The sequence below is a fragment of the Rana temporaria genome, chromosome 5 (assembly GCF_905171775.1).
Source record: "Rana temporaria chromosome 5, aRanTem1.1, whole genome shotgun sequence".
NCBI lineage: Eukaryota > Metazoa > Chordata > Amphibia > Anura > Ranidae > Rana > Rana temporaria.
In genome coordinates, this window is record NC_053493.1 from 175518506 (window position 1) to 175546449 (window position 27944).

General features: G+C 47.2%; 1 protein-coding gene across 1 annotated transcript in view; it reads left to right on the forward strand.

Moving 5' to 3' along the window:
* The window catches only part of PDCD6 (programmed cell death 6), a 247390-nt gene that overhangs the window by 76643 nt on the left and 142803 nt on the right, over window positions 1–27944 (forward strand). The window contains exon 3 of the mRNA XM_040353418.1: window positions 12592–12636. Within this exon, the coding sequence (XP_040209352.1) occupies window positions 12592–12636 (45 nt within the window). The remainder of the gene's footprint in view (window positions 1–12591; window positions 12637–27944) is intronic.

Genomic DNA, 27944 nt, shown 5'->3' on the forward strand with positions numbered 1-27944 from the left:
ACTGTCTTTTTAAAACTGCGCAACGGCGGCCATTTTGCCGGAGCCGCGCTTGTATTATTCGGCGGCCATTTTCTTGTGGCCGGCGCCGTTTTCAGCACTAGTTCGGCCTCTAGTGGCCGTTTCGGCGGGGAAAAAAGACCGCGAATCATCTGAGGGGACAGACGCAGCGCTGCAGCTTCTCCTCAGCACACACTTGTCCTTCACAGACCGCGCTGTACCAGGGGGGTGGTGAGTCTCACCTGGTGAATGGGGGGGGTTCCTTTTCTTGTCTGAGACCGGGTCTCATTCCGGACCCCTTTGTTTTTTCTTCTCGCCCGTTTCCTTAGGTCAAATCGGATACTAAGAGAAGGTGTCCTGCGTGCAGGACTAAATTGGGGGAGGACTGGAAGAAACCTTGGTGCAAAGCATGCATCGCGGCAGTAGTGCAGGAAGAGTCAGCTTCTATTAGAGAGGAGTTAGTCTCTTCTGTTAAAAACGAGTTACTGGCCTCATTCCAGTCAGTTAGGGGATCCCTAGCTTCTACCCCCTCTACTCAGCCGTCCACCTCTGTCTTCCCAGGAGGTAGTGGTATTATCTTCTGGGCCCTCGGTCTTCGAGGAGGTATCTTTAGGGCAACCTCGGGACCCCTCTAGTGGGGAATCGGAGACTGAGGAGGAAACGGGGTCTTCCGCAAAGTTTAAACTTTCCTTAGAGGAGGTGGACAATCTCCTTATAGCCATTTACGCTACCTTAGGACTGGGTGAGGAGAAGAGGGACCTAAGTTTGCACGATAGAATGTATGCTGGTCTCTGCGAACCCAAGGGTCGTACCTTCCCGGTACATTCAGTTATTTCCGAGACTATTCTACGGGAATGGCAGGAACCGGAGAAAAAAACCTTTTTTTCCAAGTCCCACAAGAGACGCTTTCCTTTTGGAGAGGATCCATCAGCTATCTGGAACAAGGTTCCAAAGCTGGATGCAGCCTTTTCGCAGGTCTCGCGTTCCACGGACTTGTCCTTTGAGGACATGGGTCTGCTCAAAGATCCTATGGATAAGCGTATGGATCTTCTCCTTAAGAAAGCCTGACAGTCTATTTTGATCAATCTGAAACCAGCCATGGCTACCACTTGCGTGGCTCGTAACCTGGAATATTGGGTGGATCAGCTTAAAGCACATATTGAGGCTGATTCCCCGAAACAGGATATTTTGGATTCTTTTTCCACTATAGCTGCAGCAGTTGCCTATATGGCAGATGCCTCGGCCGAGGCAATTAAATTTTCTGCCAGGTCCGCAGCCTTAGCCAACTCAGCCAGGAGGGCCCTTTGGCTCAAGACATGGCCAGGAGACGCAGCGTCCAAAAGTAAATTATGTGGAATCCCGTTCTCGGGAGACCTACTGTTCGGCCCTGAACTAGATAGTATCCTGGACAGGACGGCAGATAAGAAAAAGGCTTTCCCAGTAAAAGCGAAAAATCCTCCCCCTAAGCGTTTTTTTCGGGCCCATAAGCAGCAAAATAAAGGTAAAGGGCCACAGGGAAAGAGAGGTTGGTCAGCGCAGAAGGGTAAAGGTAAGGGAGTCCTTTTCAATCCTCCTGCGCAAACCAACAAGCCGCAACGACTCAGCCCCACGGGTAGGCGGAAGGTTGGAGAATTTCCTTCCGCAGTGGTCGGCAGTGACAGACAACCGGTACATTCTGACCACTATCGCCCAGGGTTACACTATAGAGTTCTCGGAGGCCCCACCAACAAGATTTTTGGTAACTCAGACCCCAAGAGATCCAGTGAAGGCATTGGCTTTAAAGTCCTCCCTGTCGGAGCTTCGACAGCAGGGAGTATTAATCCAGGTCCCTCTAGTAGACCAGGGCAGGGGGTTTTACTCTCATGTCTTCCTAATAAGAAAGCCCACGGGAAAATTCAGGCTAATCCTGAACTTAAAACCTCTAAACAGATGTGTAAAGTACAGAAGATTCAAGATGGATTCGATATTTTCCATCAGGAATCTTCTGACGCCAGGTTGCTTCATGGCATCGATAGACCTGAGGGACGCGTACTTACACATTCCTATATCCCCAAAGTCGCAGAGGTTTCTCAGGCTAGCTGTAGAGTTGGAGGGCACAGTACAGCATTTCCAATACAGGGCCCTCCCCTTCGGGCTCTCATCATCACCTCGGATCTTCACCAAGGTGCTGGCAGAAGCCTTAGCACCTTTGCGGCTTCAGGGGATACAGGTCATCCCCTACCTGGACGACCTCCTCTTCTTTGCCCCCTCGAAAGAGAGGTTGTTGGCAGATCTGTCTTGGGCACGAAGTCACTTGGAATCCCTGGGCTGGATCTTAAATCTTCAGAAGTCCGCCCTAGTACCCTCACAGGAGATTCGTTTTCTGGGATTCCAGGTGAATTCACTATGCCGGAGAATATTTCTCCCTTTGGAAAAGACAACCAAGGTCTTAGATTCTGTTCGGTTGTTGCAGGCCCACCAGACACTAACCGTCAGGCAGGTTATGGCAGCTCTGGGAGTCTTGACTTCCACCATGCCAGCCGTCCAGTGGGCGAGATTGCATTTCAGACCCCTGCAGGCTTTTTTGTTGAAAGCATGGGATCACAAGCCCAATTCCCTGGACTCCCAAGTGAAGATTCCAGCCAGTGTAAAGAGATCCCTATACTGGTGGAAAAATCAGAGAGTGCTTGTGGAAGGTCTGGAATGGTTCTTCCCAGTGGAAAAGAGGCTTACCACGGATGCCAGCGCCTGGGGATGGGGAGCCCACTTAGACGAAAGGTTCACTCAGGGAAATTGGCTAAAGGAGGAATCCCTGCGTTCCTCAAATTGGAGGGAACTGAAAGCAGTTGCCCTGGCCCTAGTGGGCTTTGCTCCACACCTACGGGGTCGCCATGTTCAGATTTTGACAGACAACTCCACGGTGGTAGCCTACTTAAACAGACAGGGGGGTACGAGAAGCCGGATGCTTCAGTCCCTTGCCACAGAAATCCTACTCTGGGTAGAAAGCAACTTGCTTTCCCTGACGGCCCTACATCTGAAAGGATCACTAAACCGGGTGGCGGACTTTCTAAGCAGACACCAGATTCGGGAATCAGAGTGGTCCCTGAATCCAGAGGTTTTCCTACAGATCACCGACAGATGGGGTCTACCAGAGGTGGACTTGTTCGCCTCGAAGGAGAACTCCCAGGTAGGAAAGTTCTTTTCTCTGAGCCAGGGGGATGGCTCCCTAGGGGTGGATGCTCTGGCAAATCCCTGGGAATTCCGCCTTTGCTTTGCCTTTCCCCCGTTTCAGCTAATTCCCTTGGTTCTGAGAAAGGTCCAGAAAGAAAGGGTCCCGGTCATCCTCATCGCCCCGTTTTGGCCCAGAAGAGCATGGTTCGCGACGCTCCTGACGATGGCAGCCGAACCTTGTTGGCACCTGCCCCTCAGGCGGGATCTTCTAACACAGGGCCCGGTCTCTCACCCGGAAGTGGCACGACTTTCCTTGGCAGCGTGGCTTCTGAGAGAGAAATCTTAAAAAATAAAGGGTTTTCTGACCGTCTAGTTTCCACCTTACTTAACAGTAGGAAAAAAGTGACCCGAGCTATCTATGCCAAGGTTTGGAAGGAATTTTCCACATGGTGTAGCTCAGCGGGCCAGGACCCTAGAGATTTAAGCTCCATTTTGGAGTTTTTACAGGCAGGGGCAGATAAAGGCTTAGCTATCAGTACCCTAAAGGTGCAGGTATCCGCACTCGCAGTGTTCTTGGAGAGGCCTGTGGCCACAGAACCCTTAGTGGGTAGGTTTTTTAGGTCTCTCACGAGATCCAGACCACTTCGGTTACAGGGGTTCCCAAAGTGGGAGCTCTCAGTGGTACTTAGATCCCTGGCAAACAAGCCGTTTGAACCCTTAGGGGAAGCATCGCTTAGGAATGTTACCCTAAAAACTTTGTTTTTGATCGCTATTACCTCGGCACGTAGGATCATCGAATTACAGGCCCTGTCTATTAAGGAGCCTTATTTATGTTTATTTACGGATAGGGTAGTGCTTAAAACTGACCCTAAATTTTTGCCAAAGGTAGCTTCTAAGGCAAATCGTTTACAGGACATTGTCCTTCCCAGCTTTTGTTCTAGTCCTTCGGGAGAGAAGGAATTATTTTTTCACATGTTGGATGTCAGAAGGACTTTATTGGGTTATTTGGAGATAACAGGTCCGTTCAGACGCTCGGATGCTCTATTTGTCCTCTTTGGGGGTATCAAGAAGGGCCAACAGGCATCTAAGGGGACCCTAGCTAGGTGGCTGAAGCTGGCTATCCGGGAGGCTTATTTACAGGCAGACCTGACCCCACCAGAAGGGGTTAATGCCCATTCAACCAGAGCTCTTGCAACTTCATGGGCAGAAAGAGCTGGTGCCACGCCAGAGCAAATCTGCAGGGCAGCGACGTGGACAAGTTTTCACACGTTTGTGCGACATTATAGATTGGACCTCACCTCGGCCAGTGATCAGGCATTTGGCAGGAAGGTCTTACAAGCTGTCGTCCCGCCCTAAGGTAGTAAGTCTCTGTTATCCTCTCAAGGTGCTGTCCTGAAAGACGCCTCGGGAAAATTCAAGTTAGTCTTACCGGTAACTTGTTTTCCAGAAGTCTTTCAGGACAGCAACGACCCGCCCTATGAGTGTTAATGAACTATGCTGTGACTAACGTATGTGTTTATGTGTTCCAGCCGGGGCCGGAGGTTTTTCTCTATTACAACTGACTGGTACAAGGAAGGACCTCCCTTTTAAAAGATTGGAAAGAAGGTGTTTCCTGATGGAGTGGGAGGAGTCACCATATCTCAAGGTGCTGTCCTGAAAGACTTCTGGAAAACAAGTTACCGGTAAGACTAACTTGAATTTTTTTTTTTTTTCCGATACCTGCAGCTGCGCCATGCCTTTCAGGCGCAGTTCGGATATCGTAGAGTTGAATTCATTCCCTCAGCACTGGAGACTCTTTTGAAGGATGAGGATTTGCCCAAGACTTTATCAACGGTATATAAATCCCTGTTCAAAAAAACGCCTCTTGGGGTTTCTAGATGTAGGGAAAGGTGGGAGAGGGACATTCCAGATATTCAAGGGGAGGACATGTGGGATCGCCCCTTCAAACACCTGGTCTCTGCTAGGGATCGTCTAATACAATTTAAAGTGGAGGTTCACCCAAAAATCCACTTTTTGACATTAGCTGTAGCATACTGCTAACATCTGCAGTATGCTGTTTTTGTTTTTTTTACTTGTACTTATCGTTATACGAGCCCTTGTTTTCCGGCTCCGAGCGGGGAATCCTGCAGGGAATGGGCGTTTCTAAGCGAAGAGGAGTTGATTGACGGCTGCTAAGGCGCGTCTTGGCCTCTGTTTAATCTTCAACTGCCATGATGCTGCACATGTGATCAGTTATGACGACAGCCATTGGATGGTTTGACAGTTTGGTTGTGAGCACAACCAATGTGACAGTTAGCATTCCTGGCATGCCAGGAATGTAACTGCTTTTTCAAACTGTTAAATTGATGGGTTTACTTCCGCTTTAAGGATGCTGGATAGTTCATTTTGAGGGTGAACCTCCGCTTTGTTTCTACATCGCATTTACTACACTCCTGCCAGGCTATCGTGTTTATCTGTCCACTAGTGGTCAATGTTGGAGGTGCACGTATTCCCCGGCAGACTCGGAACATATTTTCTGGAAGTGCCCTCACATTTAAAATTTTTAGACGGGGGTGGTTGGAGTGTTTATCAGAGGTACTTTTTTAGGTGGAACTATGTTAATTTTATCTGGATCGGCCCTGCGTGGCCACTGTTGGGATGGGTATGTTGCCTATCTCGTGGTAGGTTGTGTTGTTTGTTTTGTCTTGTTTGCAAACTCAATAAAAAAAAAAAATAGTAGCTGCTTACCGTCTTTTTCCGTGTGCACTGAGAGGGAGATATTGAACTTGGTTTTACTATTTCTCATTTTTTGATGGGTGCACTAGATGGGCAACAATAAGAAGACCTCCAAAACAGGAATGTTTTTTCAGGTGGAGGGGTCTGACATTTTATTTTTTCTGACGGTTTTTCACTAGTTTCACATTTGGCTAGGTTCAGTGTCGCTACTGGTAGCACGAAACTTGGACCCTATAAAGGTTGCACAGGCAGTCCAACTCCCTCCAGGATGGCACATCAATGTGTCATTGCCAGAAGGTTTTCCATGTCACCCAGCACAGTCTCAAGAGCATGGAGGAGATTCCAGGAGACAAGCAGTTACTCTAGGAGAGCTGGACAGAGCCGTAGGAAGGCCCTTAACCCATCAGCAGGTATCTGCTCCTTTGTGCCAGGATAAACAGGATGAGCACTGCCAGAGCCCTACAAAATGATCTCCAGCAGGCCACTGGTGTGAATGTCTGACCAAACAATCAGAAACGGACTTCATGGGGGTGGCCTGAGGCCCAGACGTCCTCCTAGTGTGCTCTGTGCTCACTGCCAGACACTGGAGCGCGATTGGCATTTTCCATTGAACATCAGAATTGGCAGGTCCGCCACTGGTGCCCCATGCTTTTCACAGATGAGAGCAGGTTCACAGAGCATATGTGACAGACGTGAAAGGGTCTGGTGAAGCTGCAGAGAACTTTATGCTGCCTGTAACATCGTTCAGCATGACCGGTTTGGTGGTGGGTCAAGGATGGTCTGGGGAGGCATGTCCATGGAGGGACTCGCAGACCTCTACAGGCTACACAATGGCACCCTGACAGTTATTGGGTATCGGGATGAAATCCTTGGACCCATTGTCAGACCCTACGCTGGTGCAGTGGGTCCTGGGTTCCTCCTGGTGCACGACAATGCCCGGCCTTGTGGCGAGAGCATGCAGCCAGTTCCTGAAGGATGAAGAAATTGATACCATTGAATGGCCCCCACGCTCACCTGACCTAAATCCAAAAGAACACCTCTGGGACATGATGTTTCGGTCCATTTTGAGTTGTTGCAATGAAATTGCAGCAAAATGGACTAGCTTGCTGCATAATTTTTTTTCTCTTTGAATTCAGCCCTCTGTATGTGGATAATTTTCATTTCCATCAAATGATGTGCCATCCTTTCATTCCTAACACATTACCCAGTCCATATCGGTATAGATATCCAGCATGAGATTTTTGCCCGTTGAGATCTGAGGTGTTCCTTTTAATTTTTTTTAACAGTGTGTGTGTGTGTGTGTGTGTGTGTGTGTGCGCTAAAAATATGCACTGTACTAATGACACTGGGGTTAAACTTCTAGGGCAATCAAAAGGTGTGGTGCTTTTACTAAGAGATGTGATGGATTTTCTTTCCCTGTTTTGTAGGGAAAGAAAATCCATCACATCCCTGCTGTCAGAACGGAGCTCGGCCTTGTTTACATAGACAGAGCTCCGTCTAGCCTCTCTTCCCGACGATCGACGGGTGTCGTGGACATCCATTGGCTGGCACTCGTTGATTGGCTCCTGCTGTGACTAATCACAGCAAAAGCGGTGCGCCTTCTAGGCAGAAGAGCAGAATTACGTGTGTGTGTGTGTGTGTTGTAAGATTGGGGATCATACTCCAATGGTAGATGCGTTTTTCAGTGAGACGCCAATCCGGAGCTGAGTTTTAAGGTCCTGGTAGCCCACTTTTATTTAAAAGAAAAGTTCACAAGAAACAAAAGCAGCCCTCGCAGGGGGGTTTCATCATTTCTGTATCTTGCAAAAAAAATCAACAGTCGCACACAGCGACTTATCTGCACACAGCGTTTGATTCGCACACAGCTTCTAGCTGCAACCCATGCAGCCTCTCTTCTCTCAGAGAGATGGGAGCTCCCCTGGCTCCTAGGAACAGACCTCCTGTCTGTAGGGTGGGGCCCTGAAGGCTGTTTAGATCAGCCTTAAAAAGCCCAAACCACAGCTGACCAATTAACTTGTGTTTGTCTCTCAAATATGGTGAAAAACCCGCCATCATTCAGGTAAGACAGACCCAAACCATCACATACCCTCCCCCTCTGTTTCGAACCGGAGGGAGGAACACACAGACCCATCATTAGAAATGGGACACCTCTATGCCAGCCCTTGGCTGTATAGGCCCATTTTTTCCGGTTATGTTTCCACCAACACTTCACCGTGGCGCCTCTGTGCCAGCTATCGGCAGCAGGAGTCCTAATCTGCCCAACCTTTTCTCTAAAGGGGCACTCCACCCACATCTTCTTCCGGGTGCGCTTCCACCAGCACTTCTTCCTGAACCGTGGGCTCCCACTAATGTCTCTACCCCTTCTATCTGCTGGCCTCAAGATCCTTCTTTTTTCTCCCACGGACCTACTCTCCTGGGACTGTTGGGGACCTACTTTCACGGGGTCTGTCAGGGACTGACCGCTCTCACTACCTGACTCGACATTAACCAACAACATTTGTTTCTCAGGTTCACTAACCCCCACGTGGTTACCTTTGGCAACCAAACCATCTGAGATCAACACCACACCCTTCTGTGTAACCTCACTGGCACTGTTCCACAAAGGGTTACTCAACTCAACATTGTCATTGGGACCTCTGGTCCCCTTGTTTGTTAGGACAGTGTCTATGGAGGGACCACCTACAGGCAAGCAGTTACTCCCTATGGGACAGTCCCGCAGTTTCACATCGCCCCCTGTTCTCCAACACTCCAATAGCAATTGTCCTACCAACGCACATTTTTCCACACCAATCTCTTTAACCATTTCTGTATCCATTGGTACCTCAACCAATAGCTCAGAATTTTCTGACCGTGCTCTACAGTGCTTCTCATACACTTCGTTACAGTTATCATTACCGTTATTTCCTATCAAAGTGTCTCCGGGTACCTCAAACTGTACCTCTCTGCGAGTGATGGACTGAATTCCCAATACTGCCACGTCCATTCCGAGCCCTTCCTTTACATGAGGTCTAGAGGGTAAGACAGTACGCGCGCCACGTACCAACCACTGCTCAGCCGTACCTCGGACCGCACCAGTAGGAATGCACCCCATCACATCAGCAGACGGAGAGACTTCCACTATGTCTATTATTTATGACTTCTCTAACAATTCTAATGGAAGCACTCTCGAAGAGAACTGTGAGACAACCTTACACAAAATTAACCAACAGTACAGCAACCAATTTTCATCAACACTGCGTAACCATGTCTGTACCACCTGTGTCCACCGATTGGTACTACGCAGTACCACGTCACTCCTCTGCTGTGGATACATGCAGGTGTACATCGGAAAGGTTTTCACCAATTGCAACAACATCTCAGTTATTTCTAGGCATGACACATCTAAACACAGAACTCTAGGAACTTTTCCTTTACAAACGATGTGGAGGAGCTCATTTTCTAAGTCGTGAGAGGCTGAGTCATTTAAAGAGACCTCAAAGGCAACTGACACAACTTGCGGCATCCCTTGAGCACTGCAAATCGAATGTGTCACACTCATCCTCTCACTTCCAGCAACACTGAGCGATTCCAAATCGCTATCCATTACCATATCATTCTGAAGCTCACCATTCCTCATCTCTTTTGTTGAGGACAAAACCTCTGCTATGTATGCGCCCTTTTCAGATCCTTCCAACTGGAGAGGGTTAACTTCTGCAAAAGCCAACGCACCCTTGTCTACCGGCCCTGCAGTCTCTCCATTTTGCATAGCAGAAATTGTGTCCAATTTTAAACACAGCAGGCTGCAATAACATAACTTCACCACATTGCTCAGCTGGCGCTTCATTAAACTCATGAGAACTTTTTAGTAACCCCTTATCACTACAAGTAATTTTAAACATTTGAGTTTTACCATTTTCCTCATCACCAGGGTCAAGTACCCTCTTATCCATCAGAGCGGCACCACAGTTGTCCCCGGCAACCTCTGACTCCGACACACAGAGCTCCCTGGAGGTTTCTAAGGATACCTCTGCAGCCGTATCTACCGTTGCTAAGGTGAATCGCATATCCTGCTTAGCGATCACCCCTACCTTATTAAGCCTCACATTACTATAAGTACACGTATCACCAACAACATCATCATTCATAAACATAGCAGTTCTATAATCTTTATCAGATTGACTTTTATCAGAACGCATGGCACCCTGCATGCAACTCAGCACATTAACCTTCCTCTCTAATGGAACTATTTTACCCACTAGGGTGGCTTCACAGTTGTCCTGGGAAAGCCCTTGCCTTACCAATACAGGCTCCTTGGCGGTTTCCCTTGGCAACTCCGCAGCAGCTGTCTCTATCGCTAGGGAACATGACACACCAACTGTTTTGGTCACCCCGAACACATCTCTCTCAACATTCTGCTGGACTACCTTAGGTGCACCCATAATCCATTTGTCCATTTCAGGCCTTGACCTTGCTGCAAGCAGGGCTTTACCCTGTGTCTCCCCACTGATCTGGGTAATGCACTGCAGCAAGTCCATCTTTACAACTTCTGCCGATCTCCTCACCGGACACACTTCACTTGAAACAAACTGCAACAGTCTTACCATATTCTGAAGTCGGCAAATCGATCTTCACTTGAGTGCGTTGTCCGAGTTGCATATTCACTGGTAATCTCCTCCTGGTGGCCACAGGATGAAATTACAGCAGGCATCTCCCACTCTTTAGCACCCCCTGCAGACACAACAGAAGACTTCTTGTTGCCAGGGGTGACTGCAAACACATCTGAAAGGAAACCTTGGTCCACCAACGAAGAGTTCCGCTGGCCCATGATACGATGAAACTCTCCTCTAAGAAGGATTTCCTCTTTAAACTTGCGATGGTCATCCTGGTCACTGTCCATCAAATGGTAAACCGACCGGTACTCCACCAGCAACAAGGTTTGCAGCCATTTTGGCCACCGGTCTCTAGGCCATTTCCCCCTTACGGCGACTTTTTCAAATTTTCCCAGGAAGTCTCCAACCTCCTTTGCTGGTAGCATGGGTTGCATGTAATTAGAGGCACAAATCATAGCAACTTGAACTGCATCTGACACATTTTCTCCGGTTGCTAACGGAAACGGTGCTCTCCTAGCTGCACATTGCTGGCTCTCCGACACACGTAGACTTCTCTCTCCATGAAGCGGCATTGCTTTAAACTTGCCAGGACTTTCTGTAGGCAATATCTTTGTCTTGCGGTCCACTGACCTGACATCATAGGCGTTGCTATGGGCAACTGCACCCATCTGCTCACTCTTTACATTCAGAGCAGACTTCTCATACCTTTTGCTTTGTTGAAGCCTGGGACAAAGGGCATTTGGAAATTTCATGCCCCCACTCACTGCATCGCAAACGGCGCACTTGGCTTCAAAACTTTTCACCTTGATAGCTGGCTGGCCTACACCAGCTTTGCCAGGGGCAACAGCATGCACTTTAACTTGATTCAGTTCAGCCAAGTGCATTTTGCACCAGTCTGGGGCTTGTTCTGTCGGTAACAACCCCTCCAGCCACAAGGTTTTGTCTCTCATTTCTGCAAACATTGCTTCCTTTTTGCGTTTTGACCTTCCCATCGCTGCAAACAGGGCAATGGTTTATCACACAGTTCCTTCTTAGTACAAAAAAAATGTTGGTGTACGGTCTCCAAGACTTGCAAAACAGCACACTTCTACATGCAGACTTCACTCTCTGCGATTCCACTCGAACCATCCATTCACTGGGCCTTCCCAAATGGATATGTCTTCTCAGGCCATGTGCAACACAGTCCATTAATTGAACCCCTGTGCAATGCAGTTCTCTTGACTGCCACACACAGCTAACAGAAGTTCACAGCAGAAAAACTTTTAACTTCCAGTTCATATTGGCTGTTCATCATAGCATTGCTGCCAAAAATGCACGGTTGCTTTTTACTCACTGTTTGTTGGTATGCATGGATCTGCAACTCTTCCAAACTGCCCGTAGCAATACCTCCACCAGATGTAAGATTGGGGGAACATACTCCAATGGTAGATGCGTTTTTCAGTGAGACGCCAATCCGGAGCTGAGTTTTAAGGGCCTGGTAGCCCACTTTTATTTAAAAGAAAAGTTCACAAGAAACAAAAGCAGCCCTCGCAGGGGGGTTTCATCATTTCTGTATCTTGCAAAAAAAAAATCAACAGTCGCGCACAGCGACTTATCTGCACACAGCTTTTAAATTCGCACACACACGTGTGTGTGTGTGTGTGTGTGTGTGTGTGTGTGTGTGTATATGTATGTGTATATGTATGTATGTGTGTGTGTGTGTGTGTATATATATATATATATATATATATATATATATATATATATATATATATATACACACGATTCTGCACAGAGCGGCCACCCTATTACAGAAAATCTGCTGTAAGGGTCTTCATTTAGTGGTTAATGTGAATGCATGTTCCTTGCTAAAGAACATTCTTTTTTTTTTATAAAGTTGTAATGTAATGGGTAAAGTTCCACTTTAAATTTGTGTGTTGAGCATATTGGCTAAAAAAAAAACATAAGCACTTAGCAAAGCATTAACTTTTCAGTGTTGGATTTATAGGGTTGTTTAACTTTGCACCCTGTAGCACCCACACTCTCTGGAGAGCAACTCTGCATCAAGTAATTATATGCACCAGTAAATAAGTAATGGTCTTGTTTACATGTTCTAAATATTGCTGACTAACCTTCTTTTTTTTTTTTTTTCCCCTCCCAGGTACATGGACACCTTTCAACCCTACTACAGTTAGATCCATCATCTGTAAGTAATTAACGAAGCTGAACTCTAGCCACACAGCTAAATACAAAGTTGAAATATTTTACATGCCATAAAATCTGTAATTGTTTTTTAGTTAGTCTCATAATCCAGACACCACAAATCGTGTCAGAAGGCTAGGTTCACACTTGTGCATATGGTTTCGGGTGTGAGACCGCATGTAAATCGCACCTGCAACCAACAGCAGCCAAACCTCACTGCTCTTTTGCAGACGTGCGGGGCTGCAATTAATTTCAGTTACGTATTTCGTATTTTCAGTTGCAGGAAATTGCATGGTGTAAAAGATGCAAGAACCTTTTTCCTCCATAAAATGCATGCATGGCAGCCCATTCAAATGAATGGGCTACCAAGCCAATGCAAAGATGTGAACCTTGTTATCTTGAGTACGATAAGCTATAGAATGCTTGGTCCACGACATCTGACGTCCTACCTTACTGACAACAACCTTCTTGACCCCTTTACAATCTGGCTTTTGCTTACTACACTCCACAGAAACTTCCCTAATGATCTACTAACTGCTAAAACCAATAGCCACTACTCCATATTCATACTACTAGTTTTCCTTCTTTCTTCGTTTTCCTTCTTTCTTCTTTTTCCTTCTTTCTTCTTTTTCATTCTTTCTTCTTTTTTTTCCTTTTTTCTTTTTTTTTCATTTTTTCCTTTTTTCTTCTTTTTCCTTTTTCTTTTTCCTTTTTCTTCTTTTTTCCTTTTTTCTTCTTCTTTTTTCCTTTTTCTTTTTTCTTTTCACAGATTATACGCATTAGGTGAAGAAGCACCAGGCCCTAAGCTCCAGGGTGAATGACGGGGGGGGGGGGGGGGGAAGGGAGAGGGGGACATCAAGGCCAAGGAAGAGTAGTGAAAGGAAGAGTGGGGGGGCAGGGGGAGGCCCAAATCAAAGAACAGCGACATCATCTCAAGGGTAGCACCTGGGTACTCGGGTTCACTGCTTGGACCATGCACCCCAGATTTTCCCAAACTTTTTAGGACATTTACGGTTCATATACGTAAGCTTGTAAAAGGGCAGTGTGGCATTCACAAGAGCTCTCCACTGGGAGACCGTTGGAGGATCCAGCTGTTTCCACTTAAGCAGGATAGCCTTTCTAGCATAAAAGGAGGCATAAAATACAAACAGCCGTTTGTGCGTGTTTGGTATGACATTTTCACAGACCCCCAGAAGCAGTACGATTGGATTCAGGTCAATATGTACATTGCCCACCGAGTTAATGTCAACCACCCCTGACCAGAACTTCTGGATTGCAGGACATTCCCAAACGACATGTATAAAAGTACCCAGGCCTGTATTGCATTTGGGACATCTATCCGTCTGGGAAGGGTAGATCCTTGAAAGCCTCACAGGGGTGTAGTATGCTCTGTGGATAAACTTAAGTTGGATGTATCTATCCCTTGCCGAAACCATCAAAGGGATGTATTGCTGGATTCCCTCTTCCCAATCATCAGCAGCAAGGGCAGGCAGATCTGCTTTCCACTTATCATACAATTTAGACCCTCCACCCGACTCCTCACAAGACAACCTGAGATATAGAGAGGAGAGAATACGGTCCGCCCCTATGGAAGTCAGAAACGTCTCCACCCTGTGAGATCGTAACTCAACCCCCCCGGGAAATTGGGCCTGCACCGCGTGTCTCAGCTGCAAATAGCGGAAGAACATCTTAGAAGGCAAATGAAAGGTGTTCTTCAGTGTGTCATAAGGAAGGATTCTACCCCCAGACATGATTTGTCGTAGGACTTTAATCTCGTATCCAGCCCAAAGTGCCGGATCTGGGACCGTCTGTAGATGGGTCAGTCTGGGATTTCCCCACAGCGGGTGTGTGTGGGGAGATGGAATTGGGGCTACCGAGTTTCGCCGTGATCTGTTCCCAAACCCTGACAGTTGTTTGCATAGGGATCGTCATCTCAGGCTGTGCCCTAGGTCCAGGTTGCTCAGCGCGGAGTATGAGCCCAGCACTGCCGCCTTCAGGTTGACCGCAGGGTTGGACCTCGGCTGGGAGAACCACCAGAGAACAGTCACAACCACTGCCGCCCAGTAGTAGAGTTTAAAGCAGGGGAGCGCCAAGCCCCCTAGGGACAGGGGGAGTTGTAAGGTGGCTTGGGCAACCCTAGGGGCCAGTCCACCCCACACAAGTGTTCACTGCCTGGTCTATTTTCTGAAAAAAGGAGATGGGGATGGGGACTGGGGTATTGCGGAATACATAAAGGAAATTTTGGGAGGAAAGTCATTTTGAGGAGATTGATTCTTCCTACAGGCGAAAGGGGGAGAGATTTCCAGGCTTGAAACTTTGCGATCAGTTGCTGGAGGATCGGATACACATTGTCAGTTAAGTATTGAGAGAGGTCCCTCAATCCCCAGGTACCTAAACCTGGAGACCAGGGCCAACGGGATCTGCGGGTCTATGGGGGGCAGGGGACAATGAAAACAGAGTTAACTTGGTCCAGTTAATCCGAACGCCTGAGAAGAAGCCATATCGGTCAATGATCTGCAGAGCCGCTGTCAGCGAGGCAGATGCGTCCGGTAGATACAACAACGCATCGTCTGCATAGAGGGAGAGCTTCTCAGTCAACGGACCCACCTGAATCCCACCAACAGCCGGGGCAGTCCTAAGCAGAATAGCCAGGGGCTCCATCGCCAGGGCAAATGGTCCCAGAGATAGTGGACACCCCTGCCTAGTGCCCCTACCCAGAAAGAAGGGGGGGGGGGGGAAGCATGCCATTCGTACGGACTCTCGCAGAGGGGTTCCTATACAGTAGTTTAACCCATGGTATATACTTGGGGCCAAAGTTAAACCGGACAAGGACCTGCCACAGAAACTCCCACTCCGAGTCGAAGGCCTTCTCAGGATAGAGGGAGGCCACAACCCCGGGAGAGCCAGTCCTCTCCGCACAGATTTGTATACAACTGGTGCAAGTTTGTCAGTGCCCTTGCCCGGCATGAAGCCAGTCTGGTCACCGTGTATCAGGGATAAAATGATCGAATTAAGCCTATTTGAGAGGATATTGGTGGTAATCTTGGCGTCTACATTAAGTAGCTAAATGGGACGGTATGAAGCACAGGACGTGGGATCTTTATTTGGCTCTGGTATGACCACAATGACCGCCTCGGCCATAGAGGGAGGAAGACCGCCCTCCAACATAGCCAGAAGCAGTCTATGGAACTTGGGGGCAAGGAGCTCACTATTTGCCTTGTAAAATTCGGCTGGGAGCCCGTCAGGTCCAGGAGTCTTAGCCGACTGAAGTGCGGCCATTGCTACCTGTACCTCAAGTGTAATTGGAGCGTCAAGGGTGGCCCGGGCCACAGTTGAGAGCTGTGGGATATCTATCTGATCTAGGAAGTCGTTTAGGCTATCAGTAGTGTATTCCGCCCTGGAGGTATAGAGATGTTCATAATACTGTGCAAATTGAGCATTGATACCCGGGGGGGTCAGAATAGCACACCCCTTGGTCATCCTGGATACAGGCAATGTGAGGCGCGGAAGAACGTTCCCTCGCCAGCCACGCCAGCAACCTACCCGTCTTCTCCCCCTGTTCAAAGATCCTCTGTGACTGGGAGAGCAGTTGTTTCTTAGTGGCCGCAACCCGCAGCAGGGAGATCTCCCTGTGGAGGGATTGCATCTCAGCATATGTCGAAGCATCTTTGGTAGATACATAGGTCTTCTCCAGCCGGAGGACCCTCTCCTCTGCCTCCTCCAGTGCAAGCATCGTATCTCTCCTAACCCTCCCGATCACAGTTTTATATTGTCCCCTAGTGTAAGCCTTGAAGGCATCCCAGAGGACCGGTGAAGGGACCGTGCCCTCGTTATGTGACCAGTATACCCCCAGCTCCCCCTCAATCGGAGGGACCACGCGGTCATCTGTGACCCAAAACCCTGACAGCCGCCATAACGCAGAACCAGGTGGCGAGTCAGTCTGCAGAGTAAGTAGAAGGGGTGCATGATCTGATATGCCTCGCGGCAGGATTTCTACCTCCAGGACCCGGGAGAGCAGGGAGTCGGTGGTGTATATTAGGTCAATTCTAGAGAAGGAGGCATGCGTAGCCGAGTGGCAGGTATACTGTTTTTTGTCCAGGTTTGCCTCATCTGCCAGATGTCGGTGAGCCCATAGTTCCCCGCCCAATGAGACCAGGGGGAATCTCCCAGGGGTCCTGCATTGTGCCTGTCCAGGGCCGGGTTGGGGGTCATATTAAAGTCCCCGGCAATAATCACCCCAACTGACGGATACTGCGCCAGGAGCATGGTTAGCTTCCCAAGCACAGCCACTGTGGCCGGGGGTGGGATATAAATGCCCACAATCAGAAGTTTCAATCTCACACATTGCATGCATAACCACATATCTTCCCTCCGGGTCAAGATGCAGGTCTAATAGGGTAAACCCAAGTGATTTGTGGACCAGGACGCTAACCCCCCTAGAATACGTGGAGTAGGTTGAGTGGTAATAGGATCCCACCCAGGGCTTCCGGAGTGCCAGCGTCCTGCTCCCCAACAAATGCGTCTCTTGGAGTATACAAATACGGGGGGCATATTTCTTTAAGTAGTTAAACCAGGGACCTCTTAATCTTGGAGTTTAGGCCCCTAACATTCCATGACAGAACAGTGAGCGGAGCCGAAAGAGCAGTATTGAACATTCACAGGGCAACATTTCATCCTGTACCACACATGAGACATAGACTTATCATATAGGTGCAACACATCATTCAGGCACGCGAGACCCCCATTCGGGAGATCCCACATGTCGAGCATCAGTATGAAATCATAGCCAGGGATCGTCATTATTAGATAGACATATAAAAAAGGTCCAGTAAGAGCACAGCTGCAACACAAAACCAGAAGGGAGCTAGAACAGAAGCTCCAACCAAATTCCCCAACCCCACCTCCCCGCACCACCCCCCAAACCTTGGTGTGCCTTCCTCCCAGAATTAATCAAGGCAACTGCCAGTGGGGTTTATGAACAGAAGGACACCTGAGTGTCACAGTACATGCAGCAAGGTCTCCATTGTAGACTAAGGATTATCGTTCCCTGCAGATTAGTAATTCACTCACCAGGAGCAGCACAAAGGCTCCGGGGGCTCACAGCTTAAAACAGTTGCACAATAACACATTCGGGTCAGCGGACCCAGGGGAAAGACCTATCCCAGTAACAAAAGGAACCACGTGCAGACAGGATAGGCAGGAAAGGGGCACTCGTTCAGGCCCGTGAGGGAGAGAACCCCGCGTCAAGGGCAATGAGGGGTGCAACCTATGTGTGTCCGTTCACAGGAGTAGTCAGTCAGGAGATGGCAGCACCCCCGGCGCAGGACAGAACAGCAGCCAGGGGAAAAAAAAAAAAAGGGGGGGGGGGGGAAGGGGTCAAATAGACAAGGGCAAGAAGCAGAGCTATTCAGACATACCCTCGATGTACCAAGCCGGTCAGTGTCTGGGCAGGGTCTCTAGCCAGCGTGAAGCCTCATTAGGGGAGGTGAAGAAACGCATGGTCTCGCCATCTTGAACCCGCAGTCTAGCTGGAAACAGCATGCTGTATTTAATCTTGTGGTTCCTGAGGGCGAGCTTCACCTGGTCGAATGAGCGGCGCTGCTTCTGGGTGTCCACCGAGTAGCCCGGGAATATAATTAACTTGGCCCCTTCATATTTCAGTTGGTCCAGCTTCCTGGATTTGTGTAGGACCAAATCCCTGTCCCTAAAGTTCAGTAACTTCAGTATGTAGGTGCGTGGAGGAGCTCCCGGGGGCCCCCGGCCAGCAGGCATCCTATGAGCCCTCTCCACTACAAAGAACTGGGAAAAGCCGCATTGGGGAGAAGCGTGCGCAGCAGGTGCTCCGTAAATCCCGTGGGGTCAGTCCCCTCAGCCCCTTCAGGCAGTCCCACGATAGAGGTTATTCCTCCTGTTTCTATTTTCCGCATCTTCAGCGTGTTTGACCCTAGTTTGCAGCGTGCGGAGCAATGCCGCATGGTCCTGCACCACATCCTCAGTGTCCCCCACACGGCGCTCCATCTCTGTAAGGCGGGAACGGAAAGAGTCCATGTCCCTACGTATGAGGCTGATATCCAGCTGCACATGTTCAATCTTGCTCGTCCGGGTCGTCTGACAGGCACCGATCGCCTGCATCAGGGCTTCAAAGTTGGACTGTTCTCTAACAGTCGGCTCTGAGTCCGTCTCCTCGGTCTGAGATGCCATATTTGCCGCCACGCGGGAGCCCTGCACAGCGGGAGCGGGGTTGGCTTTGAGGGACTTACGGGAGGATAAGGCACCCCTCCCCTTGGTCATACCGTCCACCGCCAATGTCCACGCCGGGTCGGGCAGGTCAGGATCGTCTGTCTGCAGGGAAACAGGGCTAAATGGCAGAGATCAAGCGGGAGCTCTCTCACTACACGTCTGCTCCGGTGGCCATCTTGGACACGCCCCCACAATTAGCATTTTTTAAGTGCATGTCCTTTCATCATGCGTTTTTTATAATATAAATCCGGTCACTTACTATTTTACAATCCGCCGCCGCGCCGCATAGTTATTAAAAAAAGAGTTTATAAAACTATGTCCACACCGTTGTCATTTCGCTTGTGGGCATTGTGAAGCCCACAAGCACTTCCTGGAAGTCTTGAATGGGTAGTGATAATTGGGTAGCGCACTGCATCCTGGGAAATGACACCCATTTCCCAGGAGCATTAGAGGGAGATGTCCGAATCCTAGGTGATTCCAAAGGCAGATTTCGTGGGACCGCATAGCAACAGGCATTTCCAGATGAGTACATTTTGGGATGGAAACTCCACTTTAACTGACGTATCAGCATAGATGTCACACCACTTCCTCAAACTACATTTCTATTATCGTCCATGGACGGACACAGCCTTCTCAAGTCTTGACAAGTGGGTTATGTTCCTGTTCATAGGAGAGGACTAGGCAGAACATATTGAATAATTAAATACATGTTACTTTAACAGTTGAACAGCCCCGCCCAGGGGACTGTCCCTCCGGACATAACCCTCCTCCCTGCAGCATGCAGCCTCAGTATTTGTTTTTTCTGCCTAGCAAAGGAGAAGGATGTATGGCTCCCTTTTGGGCCCAGCGCCCGGAGGAGATTTTTTGTTTTTATTTTCTTTTAGAAGATTCTCAAATAAAGAAAATTTATCAACTGCCGGCTGAGTGATAGGCTGGATATATAGATCCTTGTAGTCTCCTCAGTCCGGCCAGCGAGCGTGAGCACACCGTAGCTAAGGGCTGGGTCTGCCACGACATACCCCATGACTGCAGTGGCAGGTGGGCATTTCGCTCCAGGGTCAACACATGACTGGGCTGTGGTGTTGTCTCACTCACAGTGGACCAGGCCGACAGCTACTCCAATGCGGTTGTATGCCTGTCAGGAATGCGCCAGCAGGTCCTCGCATGGACGGGTAAGTACAGTCCTTCCTGCCTCGGCGGGTCGGTATAGCTGGGCTTTCCTGGGGTTAGGGTGTTCTCCTTTCCCTGCTCTCTGTAACATTTCCCTCGGCTGCTCTACAGCTGCTACCGTGGTGGACCTGATGGGGGGGGGGGGGGCTCCTTTTCCCATCGGGGGACTGTGGGGTGTCTGGGCCCATTTTTCTCTATGAGGGTGTGCTTGCCTCAGGGGCGCCATATTCGGCCTTCTCATCCACATCACGGCTCATCCACATCACGGCATTTCACCGCCATTTGGGCAGCGCGGCCCAATTTTTTTGACGTCTGCTGTGTGCATTGGAAATTCCCATTGGCGCCCATTTTGTTGTGATCGTGCTATGGCGCAGCTTGCTATTGCGGTCGTCCATTTTACTGTGGCCGTGCCCTGTTATCTCTGAGGCGTCTGGCGGCCATTTTGTGTGGGGTTCTGGCCTCTAGTGCTGGATTCTGAACGGCATGCAGCACACATCTCCTCAGTCTTTTTACCTCAGATTTTTCCTCACAGCACATGCTGTGTACAGAAGGCGGGCAGCGGCGCTGAGCAGTCTCTTGCTGGGTTGGCGAGTCCCCTGGGTAAACCCCCCCCCCCCCCCCCCCCTGGTCAGCGCAGCAAGGAGGGTTGGCTTTTTCAGGTCTGAATAGGTCCCTGAGAGCTGTCTGTGGTTATGGAGTCAGTATCTGGCCCTTCTTTCCCAAAAATGCCTGAGGTGGCAGCTGGTGCCCCTGCACCTGCGGTTCCCATGGACACTTTGTCGGCGGTCCTGGAAACATTTGTTGCCAGGGTGGAAGCGGCCGGTGGGCGTAAGGGGGGTACAAAGCGTCCCCTTCCCCACCATCTCCTGGGGAATGCTCTGACTCGGACCCGGGCTGCGGCACAAGATCCCGGTTCTGGGTTGTCGGAGGATGTGGACCAGGACCTTCCTTGTGAGGAAGACTCCTCACTTGGGTCAGTACAGGACAGGGCACTTGTCAGTGTGCTTATCAGTGCTGTAAGGAACTCCCTTAAGTTGGATAGTGCAGCTGAGGCATTCACTGAAGGTTCAGTCTTTTTTGGGTCCATCAAGTCGGACCGCTCTTTGAAGGTTTTTCCTTGTGTCCTTTTTGACAAGTTCATTGATAAGGAATGGGAAAAGCCGCAGAAGTCCTTTGTGGTTTCTCAGCGCCTAGCGGTCCGTTACCCTTTTAAGGACAGCCTTTTGAAGAAATGGGCTTCTCCGGGGGTTGACCCCCCCCCCCCCCGTACTGATGGGAGGTCCGAGGCACTGACCCGCTCCATGTTTACCATGCTGGGATCTGCATTGCGGCCTATTGTGGCTGCAACCTTGGTGTCTAAAACCCCCGCTTTAAGGACTGCCGCATGCCTATTTACGCCAACAGAATGGCACGGCTGTGCAAATGTGTGTGTGTGTGTGTATATGTATATGTGTGTGTGTGTGTGTGTGTGTGTGTGTGTGTGTGTGTGTGTGTGTATATGTATATATATGTGTATATATATATATATATATATATATATATATATATATATATATATATATATATATATATATATATATATATATATATATAATATACAGTGTCTGATGGAGTCTGCAAAAGACCTGAGACTGGGACAGATTTGTCTTCCAACAAGACAATGATCCAAAACATAAAGCAAAATCTACAATGGAATGGTTCACAAATAAACATATCCAGGTGTTAGACTGGCCAAGTCAAAGTCCAGACCTGAATCCAATCGAGAATCTGTGAACAGCAGTTTTCAGTTCTTTCCACAAACGCTCTCCATCCAACCTCACTGAGCTTGAGCTGTTTTGCGAGGAGGAATGGGCAAAAATTTCAGTCTCTCGATGTGCAAAACTGATAGACATACCCCAAGCGACTTACAGCTGTAATCGCAGCAAAAGGTGGTGCTACAGTAAAGTATTATCTTAATTGGGCTGAATAATTTTGCACGCCCAATTTTTTTTGTTTTTTATTTGTTAAAGTTTGAAATATCCAATAATTGTTCCACTTCATGATTGTGTCCCACTTGTTTGTTCAAAAAAAAATTAGTTTTATATCTTTGTTTGAAGCCTGAAATATGGCAAAAGGTTGCAAAGTTCAAGGGGGCCAAATACTTTCGCAAGGCACTGTGTGTGTGTGTGTGTGTGTGTGTGTGTGTGTGTGTGTGTATGTGTGTGTGTGTATATATATATATATATATATATATATATATATATATATATATATATATATATATATATATATATATATAATCTATCCCCTTTAATTTGCCGACTGTGTGGTTGCGTGCGCTGCGCTCGCGAACCCTGTATGTTCGCCGCGATCGGGTCACAGAGCTGAAGAATGGGGAGATGTTGTTGTGTTTACACTATCTCCCTGTTCTTCCTAGTGACATGTCACTGATTGTCTGTTCCTTGTCATCGGGAACAGCGATCAGTGACCTGTCACGGCAAGCCACACCCCCTAACAGAAGCACACCCTAGGTCCCACTTAAGCCCTTTTGCACCCCCTACAGGTTAACCCCTTCACTGCCAGTGTCTTTTTTTTTTTTTTTAAACCGTGATCCGTGCATTTTTATAGCACTGATCACTGTAAAAATGACAATTGTCCCAAAATGGTGTCATGTGTCCGCCATAATGTCGCAGTAAAAAAAAATATTAATAAAAATGCCATAAAACTAACCCCTAATTTGTCTACGCTATAACGTTAAGCAAACCAATCAATAAACGCTTGTGTGTGTTTGTTTTATTTTTTTACCAAAAATTATGTAGAAGAATACGTATCGGCCTAAACTGAGGGAAAAAAATGTGTGTGTGTGTGTGTGTGTGTGTGTGTGTATATATATATATATATATATATATATATATATATATATATATATATATATATATATATATATATATATATATATATATATATATATATATATATATATATATATATATATAATTTTTGGGGGATATTTATTATAGCAAAAAATATTGAATTTGTTTTCAAAATAAAATCTTTTTCAAATAAACCGCAGAGGTAATCAAATATCACCAAAACAAGGCTCTATTTGTGTGTGTGGGGGGGGTCAATTTTGTTTGGGAGCCACGTCGCACGGCCACCCAATTGTCAGTTAAAGCGACGCAGTGCCGAATCGCAAAAAGTGGCCTGGTCTTTGGCCAGCCAAATTGTTTGGGGCTGAAGTGGTTAAAGGGGCAGCAATGGGTTCCATTGTTGCACCTCTATATGCAAACTCATTCATGAATATGGTAGAAAACATCATTCATTTATGAAAATAGTATGTTCATTGAACACTTTCAGGGATGGTTTAGATTTATAGATGACGTGTTTGCGGTGGCGAAAAAATGCCTTTTGTTTACAATTCCATCATCATCATATTTTTAATATCGTTAAAAAAAACATTGGGGATTATTGAGAGTTACATTAATATTGATGAGTTTTCTGTTTCCTGTTCTACCTTTTGCCTTCAAACGATCGCTTAATGTTCTACCTTTCCTATATGGTTAGATCTGACCAGTATTTCCCTTCTAGTCCCAGTATAAAAAATTTGGGACCGCGTAATACAGGGTCTGATCCCTGTTTGTCATGCATACAATGCAATTCTATGATTAGAGGGAAATCCATATCGCACCCTCATAAAGGTTGAAATCACAATTAAAAGGACACTATACATTTTTTTTGTAATTTTATGCCATAAAGTGCCTTGCGGGTTACTTTATATTGATGAAACAACACAAAAGGTTATTGATCATATTGCTAGGCGTAAAGCAGTTGTATACCCTATTTTTACACTTTGACCTACAGGTAAGCCTAGAATAAGCCTTACCTGTAGGTAAAAAAGAATATTTCTCTATCGTACATCACGGGACACAGAGCGGCATATTCATTACTATGTGGGTTATATGGAGTACCTTCAGGTGATGGACACTGGCAATCTCAAACAGGAAGTCCCCTCCCTATATAACCCCCTCCCATAAGAGGAATACCTCAGTTTTTTCGCCAGTGTCTTATGTGTTGGTCATGGTTTAGCTTTGCCTCCACATCCTTGGGATCAGGGCAGGCTAACCGGATCTGTCCAAGGGCCTCAGTGCTAAAGTGGACAGTATCCGGACCCCAAAGCCATGGGGTTTTGCCCATAACGCTTCTCTTTTTAGAGAGCTGGGCCCAGGACTTAGAACCTTGGGTTGTTGCGGATCCACATGGTACCACCCATAAAGATTTACCCCCATCAAAAACTGAGCTACTAGAAATGTTTTCGCGACTAGAACTATCAATCTCACGAATGGAGCTCTCGTTAAAAAATGAGATAACGATTGTACACGATGACATGAGTCATTTACTGAGAAGAGTGGAAGAAACCGAAGAAAAACTGGATAGTCAAGCAGCTGAGGTGGCTGAGTTAAAAATGCAAATGAAGGAATTGCAAATAGAACAAAGGAACTTGAGGTACCGAATGGAAGATCAAGAAAATCGGAACCGGAGGAAAAATTTGAGGATACGCGGTCTGCCCGACCTGGAAGGAGAAGACCTCCAAGTAAAACTTGATAAATTATTCGGCCACATTTTGGGTAAGATAGAAACGGAAAAAATCAAATTCGAAATAATTCATCGGATTAGAAAACCCGCGGAATTGGCAGCGGGAATACCCAGAGATGTGATCGCAAGATTTCATAATTTCCAAGATAAAGAACAGATTTGGCAGCGTCTTAAAACCATTAGGCCGGTAACATTCAACGAGACCGAATTACAGATCTTTCCAGACCTTGCCACCGAGACCCTCTCTAGAAGGAGAGTACTAAAACCACTACTCGAACATTTAAAAATACATGGTATCCAATATTCTTGGGGTTACCCAGCGTGTCTAATTGGGAAGAAGGAGGGCAGGTCCGCGACCTTAAGGTTCCCTGAAGAGATGACTAAGTTCTGTACGAGACTGGACATCCCATTGATAGAGATACCTGGTTGGAATGAACCACAAGAGAAGATATTACCTATACCGGGCCATCAGACATGGAACCTTATTCCAGGAAATAAAAGAGGAAAATAATTAAGAAAAATACCCACACAAGATAAATAATAAAAAACGAAGACGATGAAGAGGGGGCTGGGGGGTGAGGGGGGTCGTGGGGGGGCGGGGGGGGGGGGGGGCGGCTGGCGTGGGCCCGGGGGGTCCTGGGGCTGCTCACCCACCCCCAGCCTTTGGTTGGGGGGAGGGCGGCGGCAGTTCGGATGTAGTCACACTCGCAGAGTTCAACCTCTGGGGCGAGAACCGTGGGCCGGGTGGAGTAGGTTGGCCACGGATCCAGGTGCCTATATAAGGCCGTAATGCCCCTATTGGTGGGGGAAGGGAGGGAGGGGGGGTGGGCTAGGGTGAATGGAGGGGTCATAGTGCAGAGTAAATGGGGGGAGGTGGGGGGGAGTGGGAGAGGGTTTGGGGGGGGAGTATCTCCGGTCATCAGTTTTAGAAGTAAGCTACCTGTTATGGTTTGGTCTCGATGCGTATTGGAACGCCCGCCTATGTAAGAGGATGAGTGACATGATTCAACTTTTGGCAACCGAATACAATAATATCAATGTAATGGGTGTGGTCGTGGGGCGAGTGACTACCTAGTTGATACTATGGGAACCCTAAAAATACTCATATAACGTAAGGGGATTAAACTCCCCGTTAAAAAGGGGTAATATTTTAAGAGAAATTAAACATCTTAAAGCAGATATAGTACTCGTACAAGAGACGCATATCTCGCAGGAATCAAATCTTAAAATAAGCTCACCGGATTACCCACTATGGTACTACGGAGACTCTCCGACTAAGCTGGCAAAGGGGGTCGCCATAGGGTTCGCTAAGGAAGTTAGATTCGTCCTGGTAGAGAGAAAAGCAGATCCCGAGGGGCGGTATCTCCTACTTAGGGGAAAATTAAATGAAGTGGATTATTCTATTGCGAATATTTACTGTCCAAATAAGAACTCCATGAGATTTCTTAAGGGGGCTATCGAGATGTTCATGGACTTCAGGATAGGCAGAGTAGTTGTGGCAGGCGATATGAACCTCTGTCTGGATCTGGATCTCGATTGTACGTCACGTGCACAGCGGACTGGAGACGTACAAAGAAAATTACTTAAAAAAAATTACAACAACTCCAATTGATAGATGTTTGGAGAATACAGCATCCGAAAACACGTGATTACTCATTCTATTCCGCCGTGCACGGGACGTACTCTAGGATCGATTTTTTCCTAGTGGATCATAGCTCATTGGACGTAGTGACAAGCTCGGGAATTGGGATAACTACCCTGTCGGATCACGCGCCAGTTTCAATTAATTTAAAAATCGAGGGAGCCCCCAAAAGTAACATCAAATGGAGACTTAACGAGGATTTAATACAAGATGAAGAGGTTGTAGAAAGGATAAAACAGGAATTAGAATGGTACTTCAAGACAAACTGCTCCGAACACATGTCTGAAGCACTAGTTTGGGAAGCTCACAAGGCCTACATTAGGGGCATACTGATCGCAATTGGATCAGCGAAAAAAAAAGAAACCAAGAAGAAATATGATGAGTTATATAAAACTAACAGGAGAGCATGAAGCGGAGCGTACCGTTATTTTAAAAAGAGAGGAATTAAGAGATCTTATCGAATATGAAAATAGAGCGGCATCTTATAGACGTAAGAAAGAAGTTTCAATGGGGTGACTTGTCGGGTAAATACCTAGCAAAAGGGTTTCAAAACAAATCTAAGGGTAATTTTATAGAATGTATTCAAACCGGCAAAGGGAGTAAGGTATATACAACATCAGAGATCGCAAGAGTATTTCAAGAATACTACGGGAAGTTGTATTCGCTATCACAAGGGGACACCTCGGAAAAAATTAAAAGGAGAAGTGTTAATACAAAAAATTTTTTAAGTAGCACATGTTTAAATAAAATACCAGATGACAAAATTAGTTTTTTAGAAGAACCTATAACGGAAATGGAAATTCGTAATAATTTAAAGGAGTCACCTAAGGGGAAAAGCCCAGGCCCCGATGGGTTAACAATTGCATATTACCAAAAGTTCAGTGACATTCTGATCCCCAGGATGTGCTCTTATTTAAACGGTATTGGTTTAAACTGGGATATTCGGCAAGAGGCATTAGAGGCCGCAATTACAGTAATCCCTAAGATAGGTAAAGATCCCTCCTTATGTTCTAGTTTTAGACCCATCTCGCTATTAAATGCAGACGTAAAATTGTTCGCCAAAATCTTAGCAGGGAGAATGAAAACAATCATGAAAGATTTAGTACATACTGATCAAGTAGGCTTTGTCCCCGGGAGGGAAGGCAGGGACAATAGTATTAGAACACTTCTGTTGACACAGATTATAAAAGATAGTAAATCCCCAGGTCTACTCCTGTCTATAGACGCCGAAAAGGCCTTCGACAGGGTAGACTGGGGATTTCTATTGAATACATTGGAGTTTATCGGGATCGGTCCAAAAATGATGAGGTGGATAAGTGCCCTGTATAAACACCCAACGGCAAGAGTTAAGGTGAACGGGACATTATCCGGGACATTTGAAATGTTCAATGGGACTAGACAGGGATGCCCCCTGTCCCCCCTTTTATTTATTTTATCTTTGGAACCATTGCTGGCCGGGATTAGAAATAACCCCGACAGGGGGATACAAACAAATGATGGGGTTCATAAACTCGCAGCGTTCGCCGACGATATCTTATTATTTATAACGAATCCAACTATAACACTCCCGAATCTATTAAAAACCCTCAAATTGTACGGAGATGTAGCTAATTTCAAAATCAATCCTTTAAAATCAGAAATCCTTAATATTAGCGTGAATCCACAGGATGTACTGAGATATAAGCAAG